Below are 19,190 nucleotides of genomic sequence, written 5' to 3'. Positions count from 1 at the left end.
CCACCCCCTTTTCTTGAAGCATTTGTTTGCATGATAATAACAGCCGAAGAGCTTACCTGAGTGTTCAAAAAATGGAATGATGTTTCTGAGAAATTTTTTTTCAGCGAAAGTGGTTTTTTTAATGTTTTCTGCTTCAGTGGCTTGATTAGTAAAATGTGAAGTTACAAAGGCAAAGCCAGCTCCTACCCATCACCACTCTTGTCAGCAATTTTGAATAAAAGAAACAAACTTGAGGTTCCCACAGCACATACACCCCACAAAGGAAAGTGAGACCTGGGGACCTCAGCCAGTATTCAGCTCCGAATAGCATCCAGGCCTCAGTGCTGCTCACGGGGGCTTTTCTCTGCATTGGAGGCCAGTAGCAATGCTCCTGGTCTCCACCCGTGAGATGCCACAGGCACCCTCACCCCACGTGTGGCAATCAGAAATTCTCCTGACATTGTCCAGGGTCCCCTGGGATGCAAAATTCCCCCTGTTGAGAAGCGCCATTCTAGATGGTGTTGAGGGCTTGGGAATTTTATTTTATTTTTAAAGATTTTATTTATTTATTCATGAGAGACACACACAGAGAGAGAGGCAGAGACACAGGCAGAGGGAGAAGCAGGCTCCATGCAGGGAGCCCGACATGGAACTTGATCCCGGGTCTCCAGGTTCATGCCCTGGACCGAAGGCGGCGCCAAACCGCTGAGCCACCGGGGCTGCCCTGGGCTTGGGAATTTTAAATTGAGTTATTTATTCAGAAATCATCGGATACGGTAGATTTTCCTTTTTATTCGTTTGTTACTAAAGATTTAGGGAAACCTCTGTGCCATTGGCCCCGACCAGGGGGCCGCTAACCTGGCACTGTAGATGCATGCTGACCAGTAGGCCTGCACTTGGTCACCTGCCATTCAAGGCTGACTGTGAATGGACCATCTGTCCACTGTGACAACTTCTCCCCTTGGCCATTAAAAACAAAAAAAGGAAACCTGGCTTGTTGGTTTTAATGTAGTTTATTTACTGTGATCACTTGACACATGATCTCTGTTTTCCTGTGTAACTATTCTTTCTGCTCAGGGTCATTCAGGCATGCACACTGGCGTGGTTTGAGATTCTTTTTATTTTTAAAGATTTTATATATTTATTCATGAGGGACAGAGAGAGAGAGAGAGAGAGAGAGGCAGAGACACAGGCAGAGGGAGAAGCAGGCTCTATGCAGGGAGCCCCACGTGGGACTTGATCCCTAGACTCCAGGATCCCACCCTGGGCCGAAAGGCAGGCGCTAAACCACTGAGCCACCCAGGGATCCCCATGGTTTGAGATTCTTAAAGTTTCTTGGGATCAACAATTTCAGTTCGGCACTAACATTATCTTCCCCCAATACAGCTGACTGGGGACAATTCTAAGAAGTTGAAGTGTCTTATTTGTTCAGCTGATGTAATTCTGCATACAGCCCGCAGTAAGAACCTGCTCCCAGAGCGTTGCCATGCAATGCATATTTGTTTTCTGATTTCCTTCCTTCTCTGATTAGTGTAGGATGTGCCCCTTAGTTTTCGCAGACCTACCTGTTACCTTTTGAGACCTTGTGCTTCCTGGAAAACAGTGGTGTAGAAAATGATTATGTGTGTTAGACAGGGCTCATCCAAGCTGCCCAAGTTCTTGTGGGTTTGATTCAAAGATTGAGTTGAGACATGTCCATGAAGAGTGGGTCTATGTATAAGGGCAGCAGTTGTTGTTTAGGGAGGGGAAGTAAATAAGGCGATGTTTAACCAGGAACGTCACCTTTCCCTCTCTCTCCCAAAACCCCGGCTAAAGGTGCTGTTTGATTTCACTGCTATGGTGCACGATGAGACTCTGGATTTGTGTTGTGGGAACTTCAGGCTTCATCCGTTTGCTGCTTGGTTAGCTCTCTGGTTTGTTGTTCCTTGGGAAAGCCAAATCATCCATCATGGGGTCACCCCAGGTGATGTTCATGGATTTTTCGGAAGACTGCCTAGCTGTTTTGGAAGGCCCCAAGGCCTGTCTTACATCCAGCTTCAATGTGGTAAGGGCGCTGCCATTTGGTGCCGACCGAGGATGTGGCACAATTTGAATCTTCATGAAGGACTGCTTTCTAATAAAATAAATCTCTTTCAGTATTGGTTTAATAGAAGAGCAGGAAGTAGTGCTCTCATGCTTGTTTTTTTGTTTTGTTTTATTTTGTGTTAAAACAAAAATTTCTACAGGAAATGACAGCAAGCAGAGCATGGCATGTTACTGTAAATGCCTGAGAGCTCTTTAAAAAAAATAAATGATGCTTGATTGACACTGTGCCCCAGAATTGTGCAGTAGTGGAATTCCCAAGTCTTGGTCTTTACCCAGATCACAGATTCATTAGGCTTTATATTGAGTTTTAAAAGTGTTTGCTGTGTGGAGATGAGATACAAGAGCCTCTTCTTCCCTGCCCGTGAGACCCAAAAGCATTGGCCTTTTCCTTGGAAGTGCCTGGCCATTCTGCATTTATGCTTCTGTGCTCGTGGCATTGGGTGCACGCTGCAGCACATGTGTCATCGAGCCTGTCACACAGTCTCTCTGCCTCTGGGGTCTTCAGGAATTGCATGGGTCTAATTACTGGAAGTGTGGGAAGAAGTGCATCTTTGATATGTCTGCTCAAGTCCTCCTTTCAGCTACCCCACCCCCTTTGGCCAAGCAGGGGACCTTGCCATGTCATTGATGCTTTCTAGTCCTGAGGGGCAGGATTGTCCAGGGGTTCATCTTTGGCAACTCTTCATCAGTGTTAGGGAAGTGACATGGGTGAAACTGGCTAAGTGTTTCAAACAGGCCTGGTCCAGGCTCTTTAGAAAGTCCTGTTGGTCTTCTGATGTTTTGATGCTCTGTTGGCATCACAATCTGGTGTTTCTTGGTTTGTTTCTTCTTTTTCTGTTGTTGTTTGGGCAGCATACAGCTTCCTTAGAGCAAGACTGGTAGGCCTTCCTGATTTGGTCTCTACTCTGCTCAGGAGCCTCCTGGCTCTTCATTGCCCAGGTGACAACGTGGATTCCTGGACCTGCACCAGAGTCACTGCAGTCTGGTCCTCCCTTGACGCTCTCCCCTGCTGTTCCCCTGAGACTGGCTTCTGGGCAGTCACTGAATCCTAGTCATCCCTCCCAGCACGCCTCTGTCAGAGGCCTTTTTTTTTTTTTTTTTTAGACTTCTATCTATCTATCCATTTATTTGATGGAGCTCACTTGCATGAGCAGGGAGAGGGAGTCTAACTTGGGGCTTGACCACCTGTTCACAGTGCTCCAGTCTCCTCTAGACTGGGTTATTGTCCCCAGGGTAGGGGGTCTGCGTTGTGCCAACAGCACTGATCTGGTTCTTGGTAATCTTTTAAATGGCTACCAAAGTCATCTGTGAGAGACTAAAGCTTTTGTACAGTCTGGCTTCACCTCATTGATGGTCTGGAAGGGCCAGGCCCCTGAAGCACCTCCCTATATGGGGAGAACCAGGTGGTGGCTGTGTTTGGAGGTCTGAGCCCTCTCTGCCCAACCAGCTGTGGGTCTTCACCGCCTTCCCCCCATCTCCCCAGGGGGCAGGTAGGTTACACTGGCAGTGACCTCCAAGGTCAGAAAACCCCCGGTTTTCCTTAGGGTTATCCTAAAGCTCATGAAAGGTACTCCATACTTCCCTTCATAGGAAAACAGTCCATTGCTTACAGTAATTTATCATTTTCTCTCCTAGTTAAAATGTGCGCAGTACTGGCCACAAAAAGAAGAAAAAGAAATGATCTTTGAAGACACAAATTTGAAATTAACCTTGATCTCTGAAGATATTAAGTCGTATTACACAGTACGGCAGCTGGAATTGGAGAACCTTGCAGTGAGTATGGCATGTACTTCCGCACTTCCAGTGGCCACTGGTTGAGGTATTTTTTCACTTGCGATACTACCTAATGCCAGCTTTCCTGAGTTTGTACACTCTGAGCAAGATGTGATCTTAGCACTATGCTAAGCAGAGCCTACCTGCTTACATACCAGGTGACCAGGGGAGCTAGGTGTGGGGGTGGTGAGTCCTGGAGGTCCTTAGGTCCCTCCTTGTCTACAGAGCTCTCTCCCTAAACTGTAACACTGGTTCATCACAGTTTCTTGGGAAAAAGGAGTGTCTCACCTAAAACTTCTCTGTTCCTATCTTTGCAGCTGCAGTGAGACTGAAGTGGTAGTTGCAAGTTACTTAGCAGCCACTGCCTCTTTTGTTGTCCAGAGTCTTTTTAGCTTGAAGCAAGAGAAGAAGGGCCTTTCTAGGGCTGACTCCCAAGATCATATAATCATTGTATGTTTCCTAAGTGAGGTCTTGGGCTTATTTGTCATGGGAAGAACTTACAACACCAGCTGCTGGCTCTCCTTGGAAGATGGTCTTGGAACAGGTCAAGACACAGTGCTAAAAAGCAGAACGCCCTGCCCATGGAGATTCTAAATAATTCACCAGCAGCCATCACTTGAGGACCCTGTGCTAGTACTGGCAGCAGCAGGTGGGAGCTCACGGCAGCTCCTGGGGACGTCCTTGGGCATGGCAGTCAGCCACTACCTTCTGGCCCACTCCCTGGGATGGATTCCTGGCTCTACCATATCAAACTGTCAGACTTTGGGCGAGGGGCATCATGTCTCACCGTGTTTCAGTTTCCTCTTCTTTCAGATGGGGGTTTTGTGAGGCTTCAGAAGGTAATCTATGGGAAGGATTAGCAGGTTCTGTGGGGTTGAAGTAACGGGGTTACCCAGGGAGCAGTACCCACCCACAAGCTGAAGGGAAGGCGGGAGCAGTACTGACTCGGGTGGGAGCTTGCAGGGGGCCTGCCCCTGAGAGTTCTGTTCACATGTTAGTTTTCAGCTGACTACTTGCCAGCCCACATGACTCCTGTTGAATTACTAACTAAAGTAAGATATAGAACATAGCACAGGTTAACATGCAGCAGAGGGAAGTAAGTCGCGTGGCTTCTGCGGAATGCGGCGGTGCAGTTCCTGAGCGCATGTCTCCTCCATGCAAGTGCTCTGCAGCTACGAGCCTGCTGCAGCCACACACACAGGGCTCTGAGGCTGTGATTTATGGAGGGGTTTGAGAGAGGATTTTCAGGAATACTGTTGGCAGCGTGTTGGAATGTGCCTGGAGGATTATGTAGTAGACGTTCTTTTTCATGCTTTTTAAAATATGCAAGCCTGACGTTAAGAGTGACTTCTGGTAAACTCTTGAGAAAATTTCTCTTGCTTGTTGAGGGAAATGGAATTCAGACGGAGCAAGAGGAGTTTGTGCTATTTGCATGGCGGAGCACATGCAGCAGGGTGGAGGTTTTGATGTTGGAGGCTGTTAGCTCTAACAGACTTTGTTCCTAAAAGTTCTTTTCCCAGACGTGTATCTGTTAAGGCACAGGTCTAGAGCAGATTCCTCAAGAAAGAGGTGGGCAGGTGTGAGGGAGGGTGTCAACAGGAGACAACCCACACCTTTTTAATGATTCAAAGAAGGAACTTGCATTTGGTATGTTTTCTTCTTAATCCGTTTTTAAAATCTATTTTTAAGTGTGTTTCTTTCCTTAAAAAATAGAAAGGGCATCTCTCATTTTGAGCCATACAAGGAGACCATTTTCTAAGGAGGAAAAAAATGGCATTGCTTTGTGTGGCTCTGTAAATGATCCCAATGCCATGTTTGTCATCTGCAGAAGGATACCCATGTGTCAGAGCTGGTGCAGGGTTACATACTTGTATTCTTTGCTGAGGTTAGTTCGTTGGTGTTTATCTTTGTCTCTTTCACAAGTTATCATCACACTGGGCCGGGGGAGGTTGTTACAACTGAAGCTGGAAGCTCTGGAAGGGCAGGAGCAGCGTCTTTACCTTATCATGCCAGGCACGGTGGCTGGCACGTGGTAGACACATTGTGGACATCTTGCTAAGTAAAGGGAGACATTGTCGGTAAGCAGGCCTCTGGCCCAAAGCATTTTGCTCCTAGGTGACATAGGGACTGACATGGCTCTTGGCAGCACACAGCAGGCAGATGCTTGAGGCGGCGTGATTCCTGTCTGCACGCCTTCTTCCTGCGCACACCGTCACTCACTGGCTGGAGGGCTTGCTTACTCTGTAGTAAGACTGGCTCCCATTTACTGTGTGCTCTTAGCGTAGGAAAATCTTCAGCGCTCTCCTCCCAGTGAGAACTACATTTTGATCATTGCTGCTGGAGACCAGGTGTCCACCCTGGGAATGGACTCTTCATAGGTTCAGAGGAAGGAGTAGAGCTAGAAATGGCACCAGAGGCCAAAGAAGGCTTTCTGTTCCACTGGAGCAGACCAGGCGGGCAGGAAAAACACTTGGGGACAAGAGCCAGAGCCCTCGTTTCAGAAGTTCCTACTGCGGGCTCTGAACATGGGCCCTGAAGTCAAGTAAACTTAGGTTTAAACTCCTGCTTCCTCACTTAATGGAGGACTGGCCCCCAAGCCTCAGTCTCCTAGTTGAGAAAAGGGGAATAATGGGAATATATGCTTCGAAGGGTCAGTACGAGAATTGGGTGACCTGATGTGTCCAGTGCAAGAACGCAGTGTTGTTGACACCCTCCTCGTCAACCAGCTGGGTGTTGAGCCACACATGGCAGCCTTCAGTCTTTGGAGACTGAGTTACTTTTTTCTCTACAATGACAGTCCTCTGAGACTTCCAGATACTCTTGTAAAGCCCTGAGTTATCAAGAGCTGGTGCCACACACATGCAGTTACGTTTTTACTCTTTCATGGGAAACCTCACGGTGCTTTTAGGACAGGATTGCTGTGGGCGGCCTCATAGCGTCATTGTGACTTGTGGGGTGGAGAGAAATCACTTGTACCTGTGAAGACAGCAGAGATGATAGGGCACTGGAGGAGGGATGTGGGCGAGAACGTTCCATGCTAAAAGAAAGGAAGTCGATGCAGGAGGAGCTTTTGGGTCCAGTGGCAGGCACCCCAGTGTTTGTTTTTTCTTGACTGGGTGAACAGACAGGAGGAAATCTGAGAAGTAAAAGCTGTTCTTAGAAGTAGATGGGGGGTGGGGGTGGGCACACTCTGCACTTACTCGGACGTAGTGATTTTTGTACAGGCAGGTCTCTCAGAATCATCATGAGTGGGGTTTTTTTGTTTTTGTGTTTTCTTTTTCAAGTCTCAAGAAACTCGAGAGATCTTACATTTCCACTATACCACGTGGCCTGACTTTGGAGTCCCCGAATCACCAGCTTCGTTCCTGAACTTTCTTTTTAAAGTTCGTGAGTCGGGATCGCTCAGCACAGAGCATGGCCCTATTGTGGTGCACTGCAGCGCTGGCATCGGCAGGTCTGGGACCTTCTGTCTGGCTGACACCTGCCTCTTGCTGGTAAGGAGGCCCCTGCAGGCCCTGGGAAGAGAAAGAAGACTGTCTCAGCCCCCCGTGGCTTCCCAGCTGCTCTGTCATTGTCTCTGCAGTAAACTAGCATTGATCTTCAATTTTTAACAGTTTTCCTCCTGTGCAAGTAGCTATACTCCAAGTAGCTTTGTTCAGAGGGATTATCCTAATTGGAAATTGGAATCTGGGAAGATCCAAAGCATCCCTTTCTCTTATTCTTTCCTCTGTGCTCCGTTGGTCCCAATTATGCTGCATTTTCTCACATTTCCTAGAATTCTTCCTCCCCGCTTTGATTTTTCCTGAGTGGAAATTGGAGCACTCCTCCAGAACGTTGAAAATCACATTGTACTTGGCAGTTGGAGCTGGCTGAATTGGGTCTCCTCTCTGGCTTTCAGATGGACAAGAGGAAAGACCCTTCTTCTGTCGATATCAAGAAAGTTCTGTTAGAAATGAGGAAGTTCCGGATGGGACTGATCCAGACAGCAGACCAGCTCCGTTTCTCCTACCTAGCTGTGATCGAAGGTGCCAAATTCATCATGGGAGACTCTTCAGTGCAGGTAAGCATTGCTTCTGCTTGCATCCGGGTGTGTTGATTTTGAATTTTGGGCTCCAAAGAAGGAGGCTGTCAGTTGTAAAAGTGCAAATACTCTACCAATATGTCAGAAGAAACTGCTCTCTTCCATGGCTAAATAGCTAGAAAGTTGTGGAAATGTTCACCATGATCCAACTTCTGCCTTTGACATGCTGATGTAGAGAATGTTGATAGGGAGAATAGACTTTATTTTCAAAAGATTTCATCTTCCAAGTATATGTTGTAGACCCAGGAAGCAGAGAGCACCTCCTTGCCTCTGCATACTTAAAGGGGAGCATATTTCCTGACACAACAGCCCAGTGTGGATACTAATGGGACTTTCCCATACTGCTTTCTCAGGAGCAGTGGAAGGAGCTCTCCCACGAGGACCTGGAGCCCCCACCCGAACACGTCCCCCCTCCTCCCCGACCGCCCAAACGAATCCTGGAGCCACACAATGGGAAGTGCAAGGAATTCTTCCCCAACCACCAGTGGATAAAGGATGAACCTGGGGAGGATAAAGAAGCCTGCTCCATCAAGGAAGAAACCAGAACTCCCTTAAACGTCCCTTGTAGTGTGGAAAGGTAAGGCCAGAGGGGCCTGGCGTGTTGGGGGTAAGGGGGACTGACCTTCCAATCCAGAAACACATTGATATGGAAACCCTGAGGACACGGCCTCCTCCTGGCAAGCATGGCTTCTGTGTCTTTGGGGCATGGGACCCCTGGATTATCCCTGCCCCTCCCCTGGCTGCAGGCAGGAGCCTCTGGTCACAAGTTGGCCAGGGAAGGGATCTACTTCAGCAGGGTTCTAGCACCATCTTGTGGTGCCCGTTGGAATCAGGGATTCCTGTAACTTCGTCCTGCCCAGAGATGACCATGCCCTCCCCCAGGCTTCCAGCCAGTCCTGAAACAAGGTATCCAGGTTAGATCTGGTGCTTTTACCCATAGAATGGTCCTTCTGGGAATTTAACCTTTTCGTGTAGTCTTGATTAATTTAATGCCATTCAGCAAAGATTATTGAGCACCTATTGACGTATGTGAAATACTGAGATCGCTGGAACATGGCCCCTGGTCTGCGTTCTAGACCATCTTGTTGGGACGGGGCAGTGGGTGATGAATGGGAGCCTATAGATGATAAGGAGGTAGAGGTGCACTCTGCAGCGGTCATCCTTTGGGAAGAGATACTCTCCCCTCCTAAGGTGCTCAAGGAAGGCTGCCTGCATGCGGCATGGAAACTTAATGAGTGGGAGTGAGCCTGAGCCTGTGGAGACAGGGCCTGGTTCCTGCTTTCTGGATAAGCATATGCCATGACCCAGCATTTGTACACATCTAGAAATTTGGTTTGCAGCCTCCTGCTCACAAACAGACGTCCAAAGATCTATAGGTAGAAGTGTTCATTGTGGCATCATTTGGAGTGGTGAACAATTAGAAATGAGCTGATTATATACCTAGGGATGAAGTAAATCATGCTTTCTCCCTACCTTGGGATATTCTGGAGCCATTAAAGGACAGGATTGGGGTACACCGGTGTGGCCAGACATTGGAATTGTAGTACTTAGCAAAGCCCGTTATACATTGTTTGTGCCTGAGTGGTCCTTCCGCTGTGAACAGCAGGATCTTACCTGGGCTCCTTGCCAAACGCTCTGAGTGCCAGGCCCCAGCCCTGACCCATGCAGCTGAGTCCCTATCACAGCAGCATTGCATCTAGTTCTAGGGCTTGAGGGAGACTTGTCCAATGGGGCCTCCCAGAGCAGTTGCCATGAGATGTGCTGAGCAGTAGCTGGGTGACAGTCCCTCAGGGAGACTGTGCCTAACTTCTTCCCAGGACCTCTGGTGATGTTCTCAGGGCGAGCCAGTGTGCTCTGAGGGCCTGCCAAGAGTCGAGGGTAAGAGAGGTGAGAGCTGGCACGTGACTGGGTCCACTCTGTCACCCGTTCTTTTCTGTTTTCGTTAGGACTGTGGTGGAGAGAGGGGTGCTTTTCAGTGTGTGTGTGAAAGTGGTGAGGAAGAGAGTGTGGATTTAGGAAGCTAAAAGCCAGAGAGTTCCAAGGGAAAGTGGAGTTGTACCAAGAACATAAGTGCCTCTGTACATCAGTGGGCGCCTGTGTGCACACGGGCCTCAGCCCTGCCACCAGGGTGTCATGCAGGGCACCGAAAAGCAGGTGCTTTGTGCCACCTCCTCTTGTCTCCTGGGAAGGTGGGCCTCAGGGTAGCCCTGACCATTACATAAGATGCTGCTGGCATAGATACGCATGAGAAGCAGGACATCTGTGGTCTGGGTCTCTGATGGGGGCAAGGGCGGCGGGAGGCGAGGGAGGTGAGGCCAAGGCCTGGGGCAAGTGGCAGGGAGAGGAAGGGCCTCAGCTGGCCTCTCCTGAGACAGGCCTGGAACGAGAGCAGTGCATGTCATCCCCGCGGGGGTGCTCTGGCTTGCCACCAGAAGGCCAGCTAGGGTATGTACACATGATGCCTGAGAAACAGTCCTACTGGCAGGATTGGATTGATGCTGGGGTCTCAAACCTGGAACATGGTGAGCTAAGGGACAAGAGGGAATGATGTCCTCATGTCAGCAGCAACAAAGGCTCTTACGTAGGGGGCCTGGGAAAGGAGTGGTAGCATATTATGGGCCCCACCATTGCCCTCCTTGATCTGAAGGGAAACGTTCTCCAAGCAAACCCCAGGGCAAATTAGCACCTGTCTGCACCAGCATCTGTATGTCTCCTCAGCGTCTCCCCAGTTCTCCATCACCGTCTAGTAGTATTCCTGGAATTCCAACTGTAATAATAGCATCCTCACCATCGTTTTCTCCAAAACGAGTAACCCATCTCTATGCCTCTCATCCCTCAGCACGAGTCCAGACACTGAAGTCAGAAGGCGGGCCCTGGGGGCAGGTCCTGCCCAGGGGGAGCCATCGCCGCCCAAGGAGGAGCAGGACCAGGCGCTGACTCCCTGGAAGCCCTTCCTGGTCAACATGTGCATGGCCACGGTCCTCACGGCCGGCGCGTACCTCTGCTACAGGGTATGTTTCCACTGACGGACGTGCTGGCAGGACCGCTTGTACAGAAAGCACTGGCCGACAGCCCGGCGTTAGCATTCAGTGCTGTGGAAGGATCTGAGCCAGTCTCAGAAGAAACAGAGCAAAGGTTTTTTAAAGTCTGGAACTGTGAAGGGCTAACAAGAGAGAATTGAGGATTGATGCACTGGGGTTTTAAGGAGCCCTGTGGTCCCAAGAATATATATGAGTCTAATCTCAGGGCCTTAACCTATTCAGGAGTAAGTAGAGAAAATGCCAAATATGTGTCTCTCTCTCTCTCTCTCTCTCTTTCTTTTCTTTTCTTCTTTTTTTTTTTTTTGTTATTGTTATTTGTTTTTGAAAAAAAATAATAGAATTACAACACATTGTTGTTTTTAATCTTTATAAAAAGCAGGTTTTGTTATTTCTGGGAAAAAAAAAGAGACAAGGCACTTACGAACCTTTCTTGTACCCCCAGGTGGTGTTACCAGATACACAGTTTATATTTGATTTCCCAGGGAAAGACTCCCACGCTTTTACGAATGTAAACTCCTTTGGAGAAGAGGGTTTAAGGGTTTAGGGTGCGGTCCTGCTCAGCGGCTTCCTCTGCTGTGCGCATTCTGAGCTTGGACGGTGCCTGTGAGCTTCCCCGTTTTTAGAAAAGAAACAACAAAAGGCCATCTCTAGAAAACAAAACCCGGCTTCTGCTTCTGCTCAGGGTGTCCCTGCCGGTTTCCCATTGCTCATTTCTCCACAGTCCCTTCTCGTTGTGGCCATCCGGGTCAGGCTCTGCCCCCATCACCCCCCCTCCACAAACGGGGTTCCTCCAGGTCCCTGCCTCAGGGTCAGAGGTCACGGCAGGGTGGACAGCAGCTTTTCACCCTGCCATTGAGGTCCAGAACGAACAATTTCTACTTCCTTTGGAACATAAATGCTATTTCAGAAAACCACACGTTAGAAGTGTGTTGCTGTTCAAGTGAGGGGAAGGAGGAGGATTAGCCTCAAAATTCTGGTCGTGGAAATCACCTCACAAGACTTTTTAGAAATCGTTTTAAATACTTTCTCTCTCCAAGTGACCATCGTTGAGTTCATCAGATGGTTTAGCAACACGTAAACAATTTTTTCCTTTGGGGTGATTTTTGGGAAGGACGGCTGTTGTAAAAGAAAAATGAAACCCCCTTCCCTGGAGGCTGGAGTGGCTGGGGAGGCGGGGGGCTGGGGGAAGTGCAGGAGTCTGTAGCTCTGCTGGGGTGGGTCTGGGCTCATCTGAAAATGTTTGGTTTCATTCCAGTTCCTGTTCAGCAGCAGCACATAATCTGACCCACCTCCACTCCACCTCCACCCCACTGTCCGCCTCTGCTCGTAGAGCCCGCGCCCGCCTAGCAGGCATGCTGTGGTAGGTAAGGGCCGAGGACAGCGTAGCCAGCCGTGACCTGGACGGATGTTTGTTCTGCACTAAAACCACCCTCCCCAGGCTGTTGGTTCTGACTCCTTTCGACTTTGTTCCCCCTCCCTTTCCTTCGGGTACCAAATCCACAACCCATTTCTTGAGGAGAACAAAGGAGAGTATGGTGCTGGCAGCCTGCGCCCAGCGTGAGGCTCACCCCGCCCAGGGCTCCCTCTCAGTGCGGCCCAGCACATCCCGGTGGGCAGTGCATGGTGTCCTCCCCCGGACCTCCACGGAGACTGTGTGTAGTGAGCCTCTCCACTCCATATTTATTTTTGGTTTTGTTTTTTTTTTCCCCAAAGGCATCCATAGTGCACTAGCATTTTCTTAAACCAATAATGTATTAAAATTTTTTGATGTCAGCCTTGCATCAAGGGCTTTATCAAAAAGTACAATAATAAACCCTCAGGTAGTGCTGGGAACGTTAAGACTTTGCCATGAGCCTGCTGCGTCAGACCAGTACTAGGAAGGAGGACGGTTGTAAGCAGTCATTATTTCGTGACATTGTGGGTAACGTGAGAAGAAGTTTGGCATATGTTTATAGAACATGGGATAATATATACTGAACACTTGGATATTTAAGATACATGATGTGAGATTACTTTGTCCCAGTTACCCCCTCCTGGTTATCTGCTAGAATCTTGCTCTCGATCACTGCCTTCCCTGTGTGTATTAGAATGCATGTATGGTCTTCTTGTGTCCCGATCAAATACCACGTGCTTGAAATACTTAGCTCTCTGCTTATTAATGTGCCCATGTATGAGTCCAATCTACCTTTGCATGATCTGATCATTACATGGCTGTGGTTCCTAAGACTTGCTGAAATCATCGCCACTCAGCAATGGAGTGATGTTTTCCAGTAAGATATTTGCCGAATTCCTGGCATGACACTCTGGTGACTTCCTGGTGAGGCCCAGCCTGTCCTTGTCCAGCTGGGTCCCACTGCAACTCAGACATTCCAAGGGTATGGGAAGCCGTAGTCACACCTCACGCTCTGGACATTCAGGCAAGCAGGGTCCCCCCCAACACCTTGGGGATCAGCCTCCACGGTCAGAAGTTCACGCTCTTCGCGAGCAGACTGTGATTGGGAACCAAGGCTACTGTTGGAAACCACACGTCCTGAAGCAATCTGGGTGACAGTCCCTCGGAGTCCACCTCCCGCCGTCCCCTTCTGGGGCCTTGCTGAGAGCCACGTCTGCCCCCGCCCTTGAACTCTGGGGGACTGATGGTGCTCACGACTCTTCCTGCAAGGGAACTTAAGACCTCCACATTCAGTGGCTTTTTTAACAAGAAAAAAAAAACAAGGCAGCTGTAGCTCATGAGCTGCTCTTTTGCCAGCATTTTCACATTTTGCCTTTCACATGTTAGAAGCCCGTGCAGAGAAATTCTGTGGTGGGAACGTTTGAGGCATCGCTCTGCAGAACCTTGGTGAGGTGTGGATGAGGCTGAGGTGCCAGGCTGTAAGCATTTTTGAGTTGGGCTTGTTTGTTTGTTTTTTGAAGTCCTGTATATGTATGTAGTAGTTTGGGTGTGTATATATAGTAGCATTTCAAAATGGATATACTGGTTTAACCTCCTATCCTTGGAAAACAGATGGCTCTCCATCTTGTTACACGTATGTTAGAGAAGTAGCGAGCTGCTCTGCTATATGCCTTAAGCCAATATTTACTCAATAGGTCATTATTTTTTACAATGGCCGTGGAATAAACCATTTTTACAAAAATAAAAATAAACAAAAAAAGCGAGGTGTTTTGGTATAATACCTTTTCAGGTGTGTGTATACATGGATGCATGATGGGGGGTGGGGGGGGCGCGTCTCAGGGTCTTCTGTGACCTCACAGAACTGTCAAACTGTACAGTTTTCCAACTTGCCATATAAATGATGGGTTTGCATTTTAGTTGCAACAATAAAAATTTTTTTCTAAAGAACATGGATTTGGGGTACCTCCCATGCCTTTTGTTTAATGGGCCTAAAGCCGGACGGGCACCTTCTGGGGTTGTGTGCGCCTTTGAGCCAGGGGAACTTGCCCTTCCCGGTAAGTTTGACACATCATACCTCAACCCAGCTTCTTGGACCACGACAAAACCCACCTTCCAAATTGTCCAGGGCCCTTGGGTACCTTAGCAAACCTACACAGTTGCTTGGAGGGCTGCTTAGAATGGGTGCCTAGCCAGCTGCCTGCAAGACACTGTGGTTGCCACTACTCAGGAGCTCTGTTGAGCCACCCTTGATGGAGAAGTGACATGATGAAATGTTTATGTAGTCTTCCCTTCTTGGATAGTTAAATCTTCTCTAAAGTGATTTGTTGACTTTCTGTTCTGAAATAATTTCTGATTTCTAAAACATTGCAAAAATATTTGTACAAAGAATTCCCTTACATCCTCTAGGGTTGTATGACCAGCCACTGAGTAAAGAGTGAATGGTCAGTGCTGTGGCCTCTTGGCAGGATCCACAGAACCAGAATGGTACACAGGCTATGGTCATGTGACCCTGGAGCACCCAAGGAGGACTGTGGCCAAAGGATGGTGGTGTCCCACCCTCTGTCACTTCAGTCTTTGTTTCAGATACAGAAATGGCATCTAAGCTTTCACGAAGAGGTGGCATGCCAATGTGGGAGAAAAAAAAGCTGAATCTGTAAATCAGATGAGGCCAAGGGCTAGATAAGGAGAGGCCATGCTGCTCAGTATCTGTTAGGAATAGGCATTTGGGGAACCTTCCTTGAGAACGGGGAGCATCGAGGGCACTCAGTCCGCAGCTGTCCTGCGTGACCCCCAAGTGTGTGTGTGTGTGAGAACCCGCCTAACTGAGCAGCAGGCCTGAGAGCACCTTCGGGACACCAGGGGCTATCGTTTCCCTCCCTGGGAGGCTGGGGCAAACTGCCACTGCTCTCTATTTTTTTCAGGTAAAGGGAAACACCAATAAAAATCATTTTAATCAAAATTTCAAAAAATGGAATTCAGGGACAAGGCAAATAAATATACCAAGTTCAACTGAAAAGCACAGAATGTATATACAGAAAGTTTACAGGAGAAGGTTCCAGTCACAGAGTCCCCAGCGCCATTGTCAGGAATCACCTTTATACCCCAGGCTGTCTCCACAGCTCATCACAAGTACAGTTCGGGGCATGTTTGAGAGTTTTTAATATACTTAAATAGGAAACTCATTTTCTTTCTTTGAACATGTTCTTCAGGAAATCTTTTTTTGAAACCAGCTTTATGGCTTGCAAAGCAATTTACTAGGCCTGACGTTGACTTGCTTCAAAGGTTTCATTCCATTTTGATGAGTTGAGGTCAAAGTGAATGCTTTTCCTGATGTGACACTCAAGGTTTCTTGGCCATTTTCTCTGTGCTGCTGAGCACGATGAGAGAGACCCGTGGTCAGCAGGCTCCACCGTGGCCACTGGGCTGCAGCCCGGGTTAAGAAGGTGAATCTTGAATCCCTGCCTCCGTGTCTTCCCACCGTCCCCAGCTTGCCGGGGTGACAGCTGGCTGCTGCTGACCTGACCCACCGCGTCCTCAACAAGACCGTCAGCCCGCGGGCCAGTTCACTCCCAGTCATCATTGAAACAGAAGCACCGGGCGGGCTGCCCTGCAGGGAGACCCCAAGTGCTGTCTGTCCCTCTAGGAGCCTTTTGCTCCAGGCCTCAGCCTGCCTGACCTTGGCCCCTTTGTAGTGCGGCTGGCTGAGGAAGGTGAGGCCAGTTCTCAGAACAAAACCGACCATGTGATTAAAACCCTACAGCATCCCCTTCTGCTTCTGTATGAAAACCCTCATTTGTGCCCCCTGGGCTTTGTAACTGGTCTGGAGATGGAGGAGCAGCTCTGGCCAGCTCACGCTTCCGGGGGCGGCACACGGCGTAGCCCCACCCCAAGCTCATCCCTGTGTCAAGGCTGGTAAGCAGTGAAAACAGAGAAGCCAGATCTGCGCCCGTCCTCTGAGGCCTAAAATATCGTGATTTCAACATCCGCCTCCTGGCAAAAGGCCTCTTCTCTTTGTTCCAAGCAGAGTTTGTCCATCTTCTCAAAAGCTAAGCGTCCTTTCTCACCTGAAAGATTAAGGTGATCGGTCACTGGATTGTCCCCACCTCAGTGTTCCTGCTCTGCTGAGCCAAGACAGCATTGGTGCTGACTCATGCCGGGGTCCTGGGGGCTGCTGTGAGGGGCAGAGGCGGGGAGCATTGGGGAACTCTTGCCTGCCCCTCGCATGGACCCAGTGCCTCGCCTCTACGCTCAAGACACAATTTGCTGAACTGTATTCCTGCCTTGCATCTGGCTCTCATTCCCCTGGATCCTAAACTGAAGTTTAAGAGGGAAATAAAGCACATCTTGCCATCTCAACCATGAAGGAAACCTGTCTTGGCCAAATGCAGTTAAATGGGCCCCTACAGCGCCCAGCCCCTGTGCTATTTTGTATCTTGGAGGGCTGGCCGAGGCCTCGCTAGCACAACCTTCCAGAGATCCTCGGGCACGCCACTGTACCGCACATGACCTCTGATGCTGTACTTTACCAAATGACAGTGTCGCTTCCCGGGCTGCTGTTCGTACGGCCTCCAGGTCGGACTGGCACAGGCTGGCGATCTGATCGATGCTTTCGATGCCCTGTTTGAGGTGGGGGCAAAGAGGAACGAACCATTAGGGGACGTTTTAAGTAGCAGGTGGAACCTACTTTTATAAGCTCTTGCAAGGCACCAGCCCTGGCATGCTCTCTGGGGCCTCAGCCCCTTCCTTTTCTAAAGGCTTACAGTTTTCTTACATGGCCTTAAATTCATCAGAAGTGCCATTGGAAGTGCCTCTCCTTTTCAATCCTGCCACCTGCTAGTGAGCCGGCCTATCTTAAAAACAAGACCTGCTTCCCTCTGGACCTTCCTAAATCGTCCTTTCTCTCCTAACCCTCCCCTCCTGGTCAGACTGTGAGAACATCAGTCAGCACCCAGATGTGGGTGCAGCTGACACTCGTTGCTCTCTCCTCCAGGGCCAAGGACTAGAGTGCACTTCAGCTTCCTCTACAAGGGCACCCACCTCTACCCTCCTTTCTGGTTGTTTGAGTATAACCAGATGGTCCTCCTAGAATTTCCCTTTGGTTCTTTCCAGAATGAATGGGATGAGTGTAATCTCTTTTTCATCTAGCAAATTGGCAGAGGGGTTTTTTTGTTTTTTTTTTTAAATGAGAGTTCCAGATGCAAGTGAGGTTGAGGCAAGGTGGACATCCTCTCACATCTGTTTTTGGGAGTGTAAGTGGGTGAGCTGTATCAGGAGTCTCCAAAAGTTTCATATTCTCTGACCTAGAGGCACACTTTGTAGAGGGTTCAACCTAAGGAAATCATTCAGAGCTCCATATATTTTGTAAAGGCTTTGTGCACAACGATGTTCATAATGACACCACAATAAAAAAAAAGGATAATGAACCTCAATTTTCTAGAGTGGGGGAATCAATTAACTAAGACAGCCCCTTCATAGAGACTTCTAAAGAACTGCCAGTCTGCCGCTAAGAGTTCCTATTTTTGACCACTATTTTTAAATTGTATTTATTAGCATGACTAACAATTTTAAATGCTCATACACACCCACAAACTAAAGAAATAACAGCAAAATGCCAACAGTAGTTTCTGCTAAGTATCAGGATGATGGGTAACTGTTACGTTCCTGTATTTTACACTTTTTTTTTTTTCCTACAATGAGCTAATTGTGCTTTTAGAGATTTTTAAATTGAGCATAATCAAACGTAGAATCCAAGACCTCAGAAGGTGTCCCCGGGGCTACCTGCTTATTCAAGCAGAGCCCGAGCAAATGCTCCTTGACAACTGTTGAGGGGCCTCTGCTGGTGGATTTGACGTCTGCTCCTCTAAAACGAGCTCTTTGGGGACCTTTTTTTGGGGGAGGGGGGGAGTCCCAGTGGAATAATTTTCGAATGAATTTTTTTTTTAATTAACTTTGACATTAACCACAAGCAGGCTTCTTTCTGCGAGGAAGGTTAGACTTACCCTGAGGTGTTTGAGTGCCACACACGCGGCCTGCTGGAGTTTTGCATCGTTCTCGGTCAGGGCGTTAGTGTAGAAGAGCAAAGCCTGGGGAATAAGGTGGCTGTGAATGGGGGGGCTGGGCCAGCCAAGTCCACAGTGCCCATGGCCAGTCCTCCCGGTGCTGGCAGGAAGTCACGCCCTGCTTACCTTTCTCTAAACAAAAATCAGGCCCTGATCTATTCATCTCTGGGCCAGGTGCACCCCATCTCAGAGTATCTGCCGCAGTGTTTAGGTTTCCCTCTAAAAACACTGGTCCCTGGGCTGATGCTAATCAAAGTGAAGAAAGCTTTTTGTCTAATAATATTTCCCAAACCTAGATAAAACACTGCATCAGAGAAATCAGGTGTCTGGCCAGGGCCAGCCGAAGAATTGGGTGCACAGCGGGAGGCGGCCCTGGGAACACCCTTTCCCAGTCACAGCGACAGCCCTGTCCCCTCGGCCCCCTCAGCTGGGAGAGAGCTGGCACCGGCTTCACAGCATTGTACAGGCTTATTGGGAAGCACGTGAGGATGCACTTGGCCGTGGGGTGACCCAAGAGACCATAGTAAGGCCTCAGTATTGCCCTTCTCCACCTTAATTCTCGGATAGTCACAGGTCCAGAAACCTAAGAGGCATAGGGGTCCAATTTCTTGGTTTGCAGATCAACAGACATTAGTTGAAAGTAAATGAAGATGACCATGAGAATCCGAAAAAAACATTCTACACACAACTGACATCTCAGACCAAACAGATATGTTGTGCTGGAAGCACCAGGATGAAGGAGGTGGTAAGGCCGTGGCGGGAGGTTCTGTGGACTCCTC

General features: G+C 48.8%; 2 protein-coding genes across 5 annotated transcripts in view; one reads left to right on the top strand and one right to left on the bottom strand.

The window, feature by feature from the left end:
* The window catches only part of PTPN1 (protein tyrosine phosphatase non-receptor type 1), a 67,040-nt gene extending 52,741 nt beyond the window's left edge, over positions 1 to 14,299 (top strand). Inside the window, exons 5-10 of the mRNA XM_041733051.1 lie at positions 3,700 to 3,837; positions 7,122 to 7,331; positions 7,736 to 7,897; positions 8,272 to 8,495; positions 10,758 to 10,929; positions 12,215 to 14,299. Of these exons, the coding sequence (XP_041588985.1) occupies positions 3,700 to 3,837; positions 7,122 to 7,331; positions 7,736 to 7,897; positions 8,272 to 8,495; positions 10,758 to 10,929; positions 12,215 to 12,238 (930 nt within the window). The 3' untranslated portion in view covers positions 12,239 to 14,299. The remainder of the gene's footprint in view (positions 1 to 3,699; positions 3,838 to 7,121; positions 7,332 to 7,735; positions 7,898 to 8,271; positions 8,496 to 10,757; positions 10,930 to 12,214) is intronic.
* Positions 14,300 to 15,285: 986 nt separating this feature from the next.
* Positions 15,286 to 19,190, bottom strand: part of RIPOR3 (RIPOR family member 3) — a 72,934-nt gene continuing 69,029 nt past the window's right edge. For all 4 annotated transcript variants that reach the window (XM_041733047.1, XM_041733048.1, XM_041733049.1 and 1 more), the window contains 3 exons: positions 18,352 to 18,435; positions 16,879 to 16,969; positions 15,286 to 16,416 (listed from right to left, as the gene is read on the bottom strand). In XM_041733047.1, the coding sequence (XP_041588981.1) occupies positions 16,313 to 16,416; positions 16,879 to 16,969; positions 18,352 to 18,435 (279 nt within the window). In that variant the 3' untranslated portion in view covers positions 15,286 to 16,312. The remainder of the gene's footprint in view (positions 16,417 to 16,878; positions 16,970 to 18,351; positions 18,436 to 19,190) is intronic.

This window comes from Vulpes lagopus, chromosome 18 (assembly GCF_018345385.1).
Source record: "Vulpes lagopus strain Blue_001 chromosome 18, ASM1834538v1, whole genome shotgun sequence".
NCBI lineage: Eukaryota > Metazoa > Chordata > Mammalia > Carnivora > Canidae > Vulpes > Vulpes lagopus.
The sequence above is the reverse complement of the archived record's forward strand: the minus strand, read 5'-3'. Positions and strand labels throughout refer to the sequence as shown.